Source organism: Vulpes vulpes, chromosome X (genome assembly GCF_048418805.1).
Source record: "Vulpes vulpes isolate BD-2025 chromosome X, VulVul3, whole genome shotgun sequence".
Taxonomy (NCBI): Eukaryota; Metazoa; Chordata; class Mammalia; order Carnivora; family Canidae; genus Vulpes; species Vulpes vulpes.
Genome location: NC_132796.1, coordinates 1,868,334 through 1,880,357, shown reverse-complemented (window position 1 = coordinate 1,880,357; position 12,024 = coordinate 1,868,334). Strand labels below are relative to the sequence as shown.

Below are 12,024 nucleotides of genomic sequence, written 5' to 3'. Positions count from 1 at the left end.
CCAAAGCCCCTTGCTAATTTTTATAAATAAAGTTTTATTAGCACGTGGCCACCTCCATTCATTTACATGTCGTCTGAGGCTGCTTTCCCCCCATCGAGGCAGAGCTGAGTAGTCCCCACAGAAATTTGACAGCCTGCAAAATCAAAAATATTTCCTGACTGGCCCTCTATGGGAAACTTTGGCCAACCTCTTTGTCAATGCCAGTGACCTCGTATTACTGATGCAGGATTGAGGCTTGGGTCAGTGATACTAAAACTGGCACCCGTTGTTCTTGACATGTTTCTGGGATTTTCCAAACCCTGGTTGCTGGACTAGCTACATCAGAATCACTGAGCCCTGGGAAGGCCTGGGAATCTGCATTCACAGGTCATCTGGGTGGGTCTCAAGTCTAAAAAAAAAAGCAAGTGTTGGCTACCATCCTTCGTTCCTTCATTCCTCATCCTGCACCATTGACGGATACTTTATTTGCAGTGTCTCTGATTCGAAGCTTTCCACGTTCATAAACCAAGGGAATTCAGCTTTGGCTTTTTGTGCCCCCCCCCCCATCATTTCCACTTTTATGTAAAGGCATAGACATGAAGGGATGCACGTCCCACCCAGGTGTGCAACGTTGGAAGCAACATTGCTTCCTAACTGTGCCTTTGTGTCTTGCCCTGGTCCCGCAGCCCCCCATCGTGCCCAAGCTGTGCGGCGAGGGTGATACCTCCAACTTTGAAGCATACCCCGAGAATGACTGGAACACGGCCCCTCCAGTGTCTCCAAAAGACTTGGAAGTCTTCAAGAATTTCTGAGGGCAGGACCCACATCTGGAAGGTATATCTTTTGTTTCAATAATTACGCATCAGGGAGGTTGAGTGTCCCCATGTCAAGGGGATGTTGCGTTGGCCGAGTGGTGCTTTCCTCATCCACTGGGACAGGAGCAGTGGGGCAGAGCAAGATGGAGGCCTTCTTGGCGGCAGCCTCATCAACGCTCCGGAGTGTGTTACTCACGGTGGGCAGTGCGGCCAAGACAGCATTGCCTCCGGCCTCATGCTGCCCAGGAACACCTTGTATGGAATTTTCTAAGCTCGATTGGACGTTGAAAACAATGGATTTTTGAGTCTCTCATTTCTTTGAACCTTTGAAAGTCTATGACTCTATGTGTCTGGCATCTACGTATGGCTTTGAAGGATTTTTCAATGTGGGTAGTAAAGATCTTTCAGTTACTCCCATTCCATGAGGAGCTTGGTTATATATACCACCTAAATCAGGTTTTCCTTCTCGTGAGCATATTGCCGATGATATGTCTACCCGTGACTTTTCTTGCTTTTTCCTGTGTTTATCTCCCCAACAGCGCTTATGAGGAGTGGGAGAAATAATTGGTCAATACCATGTGCAGACGATAGCACTATAGAGCCTTGGCGGGGAGGGAGGCATGGTGCCACCAGAACCCTGCTCTGGGCTGGTATGGCCACGCCAATACTGAGAGGAAACCTGCCTAAAAGTTAAAACGTAGAAGAAAAAAATTAATAAGAGAAAGAGATGGCTGTGTGGATGACAAAGGAAGACATCTGCTCGATGGGTTTTAGTCTTTTCAACACATAATCATCGTTCTCCTGAGGTTCTCTTAAAATGAAGACTCTTTTTAGCTTTTCCAATTTCTGCAAAGCTAGTGAAGTCCAGTTCATGAGTTTTAAAGATAAAAGATGTTTCTGAGCTTGGTTTTGTTTTTTGTGTGTGTTCTGTTCGCTTGCTTCAATTTTGAGTGATTTGCCCATAATATTTTATGAATTACTTTCATTCAGGCATATTCCAATGATTGGAAGACGTGGATTGCTTTCTAGTGGAAGACTCATCATTGATAGTCAGAGGCTGGGGCCTTTTTGTAAAAGACACACTGTTCAGTTGACTTAGGGAAACACAGAGCTGCTGTCCGATGGGTTTTGTCATGTATTCAATGGATAGTTTTCTATTCACGGTTGAGAATCATGCCCCCAGCTGGTCCAGCTACCTTTCTTAAAGCTCATTTCTGCACATAGGAATAACTTCCTCCAGGTGGGGCATGTCCTTGGGAACGGATGCACAAACGGCATTTTTTTGCACCTGGAATCATTGTGTACGTACTTGGGTCAGTGGTGGGGACACTGCGATGACCTCCTTGGCGAACCTTGGGGTATCAAGAAGTCATTTCCCTGATCTGTTTATTCCACAACATTGGATCCCAGTCTCATCCTCGAGCAGAAGGACATGTTAACATTTTCATGTGTTCTCAGCGTTTTGTACACGGTGGTGGGGTCGAGGGATGACACACAGAGCCCTGAGTTTTCAGCACCAAGTGCCCAGGCGCAACCGCCCGTGCAGGAGGATATTCCTTCATGAAGCAAAAATTTCTCCCAGTGATGAGACACAAGTGCAGCTTCATCACTGTCCTCCAGAGCCGAGGAGGGAAAGACACTTGTCTTTGGAAAGTGAATTCTCACATCTTTCCAGCCCTTGGAGCACGCTGTTAGCACACCTGGCATGGAAAGACCTCACACTTTGGCTTTTATTTGGCTTCATAATGGAATGTTTTCTGTCGAGCTGGAAGGGTCTGCAGCGAAGCACATCGAGCAGAACCTGGTTTTGCTTGTGCAATCCACCTAATGTCTTCTCTTAGCATAGATGAGCATGGGATAGTCATATGCATGATGCCATCATACCACATTTGAGACCCACCATTAAAATACTGCTTAATTTTTTATTAGAGATTTATTTACTTATTTAGAGAAGAGCAGAGGGAGAAGGAGAAAGACTCTCAAGGACACCCCTCACTGACCGTGAAGGCCGATGTAGGGCTCAATCTAACGATCCCAAAATCTGAAATCAAGAGTCGGATGCTAAAACCGGTCCACCACCCAGGCGCCCCACAGCTTAATTATTTTATTAAGCATCTCCCATCCCTTGGAATTCCTGCTTGTGGGTCTTTGCAAGAATTTCAATGGAAAGTTTCTTCTTGTGTGTGTGTTTTATTGAGTCATTTTTGAGTTATGAGTATGATTATGACAAAACGTACCCTGTCATTCTGAAAACTAACAAAATCCTTTCTCTTATGTCATGTGGCACACAGGATGGCTTGAAGCCTGCCGGGGACAAAGAGCTGCACACGAGTCCTGAAAAAGGGTCATGTCCGTGGGATAAAGACATTTCCGAATTCTGTACGTCAGGATGTATATAAAGAGACTGGAGATCCGTACAAAGTCATGGACCTGGCATTATTTAAGCAACTGGAAATTAAGCATCTTTAAGCAACTGGAAATCTACTGCACAGTAGGACATTTTGGAAAATTGTTTCGTTGTAGATTTTCTCTTATCTCTTAGTGTGATGAACCTACTGTGATATCTTGGTTTTCCTCATAGACTTAACTTTATAAGTTTAAATGGAGCACGTTCAGTTATAACCACAGGTGGCGTGTGTGTGCGTGTGCGTGTGTGTGTGCGGGTGTAAAAAGACCATTTGACTGGTGCACAGGAATTGTGCCGTGATGTAAATCTTCATACTCAGCAGAGCCTATGATTATTTTCCAAATTGCCCTTTCCAGATCCGTGTTTCTTGGCGACAATAGCTGCAACAGATAGGACGTGTTGTATTTTTTATCATCTCATGTGCGTTTTGTAGTTTGTGGAGAAAACATCATGGGGTGGTCCACATCCCATGTCTTTAGTACTTCATGTCTAGTGACTTTAGGTCTTGAAGCCAAAAGGGGAAGAGGAGGACCTATCAATTTGAATTTGAGTCTGAGAATAGCCAATAGCCATTAACGTTCTTCAAGGAATTGAACACAGTTCAGAAATTTCCTGCATTATATCCAAAAATTTCATATTCCATTGTGAGGGTAGGGGAGGGGTGGCTTCCTCTTAAAATCCAGTTGAGTTCTAGCTTCAACAAAATGCAGAAGCTAACAAATGACTTTCCGTGTTGCCTCAGTGGCATGGATGACCTTCATGCCAAGGTTTTCTTCTAACTTTCACTGTGGGAAAAAGTAAGACACGAATGAGCTATAGGATGTAAGCTCTCAGCGTAGTTAAAATTAACCTCTCTTGTTCCTGTCCCCGTAAATGTTCAGTTTGAGAGCGTTTGACTAGTTTGCACACTCTGGTCTTACCATAGGTAGGGCGGCCCTGTAGAGACTTCTCAGGGCTGGGATTCTGTGTTTTCCTCTCTGGACCTGATCGTGAAGATACCACGGAGAGCACCCTGCACTGTGTTTTCCCCTTGGGATTGACTTAATGAAAGGTAGTTGTGGCCCGGGCTCCAGGGAGCGTGTTGCTAGATGTGGGTTTTCCCAGAAAACGGTGCACAGACAAGAGGTCCGTGCTGTCCATGATCCCTTGGCTTCTGTCTTGTGCTTCTCTTCCTCATTCTGAACTTTGCTGTGTGAATCTCAAGAGGTGGCCCATTCTCTGCTCACCGTGACTCAGCTGGACAAACAGAGCTGCTCACACCTGTGACGTGCCTGGTAGTAGGTGTCAACGATGACTTTCTAGTAGGCACCAGGCCCTTCAACAACTGCAGAGGGACACCCACACAGACCTCCCTTTGCATACCCTTTCTTCTCCCATGCCGGGTCCGGAAAAGTCAGCATGCGCATGCCCTGGGAGATGTGTTGGTGCACTTGGATGCAGGAGAAGAAAGAGTGGGGACCCTCTCAAGGTGTCTCCAGCTCCCACGTTCTTGAGTCACCTCGTGGATTCTTCACCATCATACATGTTGTTTTCCAATGCCGGGCCTGGGAAGGTCTTTTCTTTCCGTGTGAGCTTTCCTACCTCTCTTCTGCAAGCACATCTACGGAAGCAGAGAGCCGCCGTGGGGGAGAGTCACACGTGGGTTTAAGCAGCAAAATGTCGATGGCCATCCAGTCGTTTAGCAGCTTTGAGCAGACACTGCTCTCAAGTTGGAAGGCCGGGGCTCTGTGTGCCGGGAGATGAGGTGATGAACACGTGCAATCATCCAAGCTTTACAAGACCCTGAAATCGAAGCCACTCGGTATCTCCTCCTTTCTCATGCATGAGCTGCTCTTCAAATCCAAATCCAGTAAGATCAGAGTGACGACAAGATTTAGTAAAATAAACTCTTTATAATGTATAATTCAAAGAAAAATTATTTTCACAAGGCGTGCTGTCTGGATGTTCCAACAGAACAGTGTTTTTTAGCCTGTACTGAGCAATGCCCATGCTGTTTGCATTAAGTCAGGTGCCAGAACCGGCTATACGTTCACCATGAAGTTTCTTAACTGATCATTGGCTCTTTCAAGTCTAAGTCAGCAAAGTGACCTATGCACTGAGATACAAACCCATGAGGGAAAGCAAAGATCTCGTGTCCTCTGACTTGTAAAAGTAAATTATTATTATCTTGGAGCCCCGCGCTTCAAAAAATTAAAGTAAATGAAACACCTTTCTTGAACACGGTAAAACGTTGTACATAGATACACATTGACCCATACGCATATTTTCAGGTTTAATTCTCACTGTCCCGGATTTAATATAGGATATGAAAATAGCCTCAAGGAAGCATGAAATACATTGCCTTAATTTTGGACAGATACGCACACACACAGACACACAAAACGCCAACATTGGAATGCACAGATCACACAGTTCTTTAAAAACATTGTCATCAGCCATCCACCATGCAGAACAAATTAAAAATTAAAGGGGATTCCAAGAATACCAGATGGTGTTAAACTCAGTCTTTGCCATTTCAATATTCAAAGTGGCACATGCCGTGTGTTAACTGCCCGTGGCTGGACTGTTAAATTACACAGAGTGACGTAATGCAAAGACTGATTCAGTCAAAATGAGTCCCAAACACATGGGACCCTCACCGTATATAATTGAGAAATACTTTATTCGGGTGGGGACACTTCAGTTTTCAGGTTATCTGGTCAAACATCCGTGCGCAGAAGTCACGGGAAGAAACGTCATGGAAATATTCGCAAAATTCGCATGGGGGAAAAACTACAGACTCCTTTTGTTCTATGCAATTTTATGAGTTGGCAATATTTTCCTCAAATACACGTACCATTAAAAAGAAATTCCTCAGGAAACGCATGTTTTGCGAAGAAGTGTGTTGGGGCGGGTGTTGTTTTTCCGAGGGGATTGTCACTAACCTGGTTGGACACACGGTCTGCAGAGCTAAGAAGGAAATTAAATCACCACGGGCCGTACAGCATATCCTCCATTTGCGTTGGGTGACTTCCAGCTCTTGCAGAACATACGTGAGGGTCCTGCTGGGCAGAAACGTATCTGCTGCGGCAATGAGCGCAGCGCGATTTCTGCTGTTGACCTGTCGATGCGTCGCAAGAAAGCCCGGCAAGGAGATGGATGGATGTGCCCGGCTCACATCCTCTTCCCACCACCCGTCACCCATCTGTCCGTGAGCACCTGGTACAGTGTTCTGTTTCGTTCTGTGCTCTGCACTCAAGGACTCATACCCTGGTCACCAACGACAGGATCGCTGGTACCGCTGGGCCGTCGCGTGAACGTGGGATGTGTGGGATGCGTTTGCCATTTCTGTGTATGACCTACGCTGCCTCTAGATCTTGGACCAATTTAACTGTGAAACTATGGCTCCATGCCATAAACTGAAGACCCCAGAGCCCCCACTCGCTAAGCACTGAGGGTTGCCCGCCCCGGGGAGTGCTTCAGTCTGCGTCCAATCCCACGACAACATCGACATTCTTGTTCTGCCATTTCTTGGTTACTGTAGTGCAGGAAAAATACTTGGTTGGATTTTTGTTGTTGTTGTTCCCCCAACCAATTGATTTGACATCCTCAAATGATGTACATTCTCAGAAGCCCCTGACGGCTCCCGCGGTGCAGATTTAGAATGTGATGATGCCTGAGTTCTTTTTCCCGGAGGTCCATCCACCGAGAGTGTGGGTTTTATCGGCGTTGGGCAGGTCCTGGGTATTGTACCGCGTATCCCCGTTTCTTACGGAGATGAGAAGGCCTTGTCTTTGCTTCACCGTCAGTGGACGATGTCCACTTACCAAAACCGAGAAGACAAGCACATGAACGGTTGTGTCAATAATGTATTGGGGTAGTTTGATGTGTGTGTGCGCGTGTGCATGTGTGTCTTGGTTGGGGTGGAGTGCAGGAGGGCTGATATCACCAAGCGTCACATTTCCCTGCCAAGTTTGCTTTGCAGACCCCATGGGCTTGCATCCAAGGGAAGGTCCTACACAGTCAAAGGCAAACGTGCTGTAACGGTTTCCTGTCAATTGTCCTGTTGTAACGCATTCTGTGACGCTTTCGTTGGCTCTTCCCTGGTGGACACGACTGTTAACTTAAAGGAAAAGTCATTATGCGTGTGTGTGTGTGTGTGTGTGTGTGTGTGTGTGTGTGTTAGCAGATGGGATTTCAAGCCTTCTGACACTCAGGGCGTCTCGTCCTCTGAGATGGTTTTTCAGCTCTGCAGAGAGGTCGTAGCTTCCTTCTTCCTTGCGCTGTGCTACGGGCAGCCTGGCCGGGTCACCTGTGCACGTGTCGGGGGCCCCCGGGTGGCCGTGGGATGCCGCAGATGCGAGATGGAGTGCCTTTGCAGGTGTGGTGCGCCCCGGCGAGCCAGCACTGGGAGCCCTGTGGGGTCATCCCAGCTTCTCATGTGGAAAAAAAAAAAAAAAGTCTTGCTAATTCTTTCAATTCTTGCACAATGAAAATCACTGTGATTTGTATATATATATACCCTAGGAAAATTTTACTGCTGCCTAATTTATGTAATAATACTATTCATTCCAGGTTTGTTTAATAAAAACTTTGTATCTTTTAAGACACTTGATTCTGGTCTGCTTCTTTGATTACAGGGCAAGCTTTTCTGGGTTCATCTAGTTCAAGAGTCAGCAGTGTCTCTTTTTAAATTTAATTTCTAGTTTTCTATTGGTATAATTGACATGATCTATTAGTTTTGGACGTACAATAATGATTGGATATCTCTGTATATTGCAAAACGATCACCACCATAAACGTAGTCAGAATCTATCAAATCTATCACAATCTATATGTTTATGACATAGAGTCGTAAACATATTTTTTTTCTGATGAGAATTTGTTTTTTTTTTAGGATGTTTTTTATTTATTCATGAGAGACATAAGCAGAGGGAGAAGCAGGCTCCCTTCGGGGAACCTGATGTGAGACTCGATCCCGGGACCTGAGCCAAGGCAGATGTTCAACCACAGAGCCGTCCAGGTGCCCTGTGCTGAGAACTTTTAAATTCTTTCTTCTAAGCAAGTTTCAAGTATATTATACACAATGTGTTATTATTGTGTCATTTTTTTCAATGTTGCAGGACACACCAGGTCTCAGCACAAAAGCTTCCCTAGACAATCTGTAAATGAACGTGCTGTGTTCCAATAAAGTTTTATTAAAACAAAAACACAGGTCAGGGGCCGAATTTGTTGCTCAGGCCATCCTTGGCCAGATTCTCATCTAGTGCCCAAGGGTGACCTGGCATATCGCCTTTGCAGCGAGTTAAAAATGTGCTGCCATTATCATTATCAATAAATAGGTTGTTTGCACATTCATAATGCACGTTCTCTTTACTCACCTAGCTTGACACCTGGCTCCGCAAACCACCTGCTGCTTGCCAAAAACGTCCTGCCTTCGTCACTCAGGTCAACCCGGAATCAGTAGTAATGGTGACTGCACTTGCTGCAGCCACATAGCGGAACATCTCAACAAACAGATGGTCACACAGGAGCCTGTTCACCTGCTGATGGAGCTTGTCCTCCCCTCCTCATGGAAACCCCTTGGAAAAGGGAGTCTTTCAGGAAAAACTACAGGGTCTCATTCCAAACCTCGTGAGCAAGGAATGCTCCAGAATTTCTGTAGAGTAGGTGCTTATGTGGTGACATTGTGGTTTGGGAGACGGCGTAGTGTGTATGTGCATGTATTTTGGGGGGAAAACCAGAGGGTTCTTGAAGGACAGAGAGAAATTATCCGGGGAGTATGTCCTTGCCCTTTATAGATGCTTTCATAGGGTTTTTCCTTTTTTTTTTTTTTTTTCAAAGCACATATTCTGTTCATGCAGTTCTCTTACTTCCTTGGAAGCCACCATCCTTTTGCATTTTTATTTTTTATTTTATTTTATTTTTTTTCCTTTTGCATTTTTATTAAAAAAAATCTCATAACCTTGTCCCCAAAACGTTAAGGAAGACATTTGTATGTATGTAACCAATCTTCTTTATCCACTCACTCATTTTTGGCATATCTTGGCTGTTGTGAACATGGAGGTGCAGGTGTCTCGTTGAAATGCAAACTGAAACCACAGTGAGATGTCCCATCACCCTTGTTAGAATGGCCATCATCAAAGAGACAAGAGAGGACAGCAGGTGTTGGCGCGGATGGGAAGAAATCGGAACCCTCGGGCACGGTTGGCGGGAATGCACTCTGGCCCAGCCGCTCTGGAAAAACGGTATGGAGGCTCCTCAAAAAACTAAAGATGGGGCTGTCACATGATCCAGCCGTTCCTCCAGCACTTACAAACCCTGCAAAGGCTGGTGTCTATCCACTTTAGAGATCGCAGAAGTGAGCCCGCAAAAGACTCAGTTCTTCCTTGGAGGCCTCCCTGTGAATCCATTGCCCGGCCCAGCTTTAAGCTCCATCTGGTTCCTGCTCACTCCGAGGAACCATGTGACATTTCTGTAAAAAATGAACAAGACCCTCGTTAAAGAAACCAAAGAACCAGATTCTCTGTGTTCCCTCTGACGAAAACGTTGCACAAAACTTGAACACTGTAGACCTACAGTGACTATTCTTGGGAGAATTTGAAGTTAGATGCTTTGCTTTTGCTTTAGGCAGAAAACTATCATCTACTTAAGCCCTACTGGGTCCGCCGATATGAGCGTCTGTTTTAACAGGCAAATCGCCTTCCAGAAGTGCATGCAAGAAACCATCTTATAAACCTTCTGAGGTTATAAGCTGAGATGAACTTTTATTATTATGATGATGATGATGGTAAAGAACACATGATAGGAAATCTGCTGTCAACAGAATGTTCAGCGCACTTTCCGGGGTAGCTAGCTACAGGCCCGGTTGGGGACGGCACATCTCTGAAACATAATCATCTCGCAGAACCCAGACTTCATGCCCAACGAGCAACAACTCCCCATCTCTCTCTGTGTCCTCCAGCCAAAAATTGGCCAACGCGGGGACCTGCCCACCCGGGTCTTGAATTTCACCCGAAACGATCTTAGTTCTCAAGGACATAATGGAGAAAAGACTCGGGCTTTCGTATCTCGTTATAAGCATCTGGCTCCGAGCCCGGTGCAAAGTCAGCCCTTACGGCACCTTGGGGAGCAATGTCTCAGAAAGCCACTGGCTGGAAAACAATTCTTCATAATGAATCAGAATCTGTGTGCAGGCTGCTTAAAATCAGGGCCTTGGAAAAGGGGTCGGGGGAGCACCGCAAAAGGCAAAGATGAAGACGCGAGGTCAGTCCAGTAAGTGCGAAGTGGACAAAGGTCACCTGCCCTGCAGAAAACGGAGTTCTTGCGGTTATTCTGCACTGTGCCGACTTCTGCTGAGGATAAATAATGGCCCAGATGTCTGAAAGGCCAGGATGGGCGGCAAATTTGGCACGACGAGGGATGCGTCATAATGCCCTGGAAATACCCATGTCGCCGTCGGCAGATGGTTAGATGCATTTTCTTTTCTTTTGGGTTCCTTTGTCTCTCCAACCCAACTGTACACCATCCCCGTTCCAAAGGGGAGCCGCCTCTGCAGATCGAATTTGGGAAATCTGTGCTTCTTTCAGGATCTAATCTTTTTTTTTTTTTTTTTTTAACGTATTTGAGGATAGTTGACACACAATGTTATATTACATTCTGGTGTACAAAGTAGCGCTTCGACTTGTCTGTACATTAACGCTATGGTGGTCGCCACATGTGTAAGTACCATCCGTTCCCCGTGCAACGCTATTGCAATACCTTTGACTATATTCCCCGGGCTGTACCTTTTATCCCCGTGACCTACTCCGTAGCTGCACACCTGTTTCTTCCACTCCCTTTCTCCCATTTTATCCATCTCCTACCTTCCTCTCTGGCAACCACCAGTGAGTTCTCTGCTTTTATGGGCCTCTTTCTGCATTTTTCAGGTTGTTTCATTATTTACCTATTTAAATTCCACATACGAGTGCAGTTGCAGTATTGTTCTGTGTTGGACTTATTTCCCTTAACATACGTGAAATGGACTTCTAGGTCCGTCCACGTTCTCTCAGATGGCAAGATCTCCTCCTTCCTGATGGCTGAGTAATGCTCCGTTGTATACAGACACCACCTCTTCTTTATCTATTCATCTATGGATGGACACTTGGGTTGTTTCCGTATCCTGACTCTTGTATGTAAATGCTGCCATAAACATACAGGTATATATATATTTTTTGCATTTGTGCTTTGTTTTCTTGGGGTAAATAGCCAGTAGTGGAATCACTGAATTATATGGTAATTGTATTTTTAACTTTTTGAGGAACCCCCATGCTGGAGCGGCTATACCACTTTGCATTCCCACCAACAGTGCACGAGGGGGCTCCTTTTTCTCCACATCCTTGCCAACACTTGTTTCTTATCTTTTCGGGTTTTTTTAATCTTTTCTTTTTTAACTTGTAGGCACAGAATACAATCTTAAACATCATTGGGGCTTAACACGAGATCCTCTGAGCCATGATTTTCAAACCCTCACTGTGGTGTATTGGGCAGAACTATCCAGAAACCACACACACAAACACACCTGAAGCCAGAGGGGAGCAAGCAAGACACTTCTAACTTCTGATACTAATACTGTAGAAATAGTGTTCTCAAATACATCTTTATTCATGTCTAAATAGAGAATCGTTTTATCTAAAATCATTATTTTTAGGACTACTGGGAACCCACCAAATTGAATGTATGACCCACTCTTGCATCTTGCTTAGAGTTAGAAAAATAGTTTCCTACACGAACCATAGTTGCCTGCTCTGAATCTCTACTTTTCCATGTTAAATTGGAGCTTAGTATTGGTGATTAAGGAGGGAT

The 12,024-nt window shown here is 45.2% G+C and overlaps 1 protein-coding gene across 1 annotated transcript in view; it reads left to right on the top strand.

The window, feature by feature from the left end:
- Positions 1–7,786, top strand: part of PRKX (protein kinase cAMP-dependent X-linked catalytic subunit) — a 74,358-nt gene extending 66,572 nt beyond the window's left edge. Inside the window, exons 8-9 of the mRNA XM_025984630.2 lie at positions 666–813; positions 3,086–7,786. Of these exons, the coding sequence (XP_025840415.2) occupies positions 666–791 (126 nt within the window). The 3' untranslated portion in view covers positions 792–813; positions 3,086–7,786. The remainder of the gene's footprint in view (positions 1–665; positions 814–3,085) is intronic.
- Positions 7,787–12,024: the final 4,238 nt, after the last annotated feature.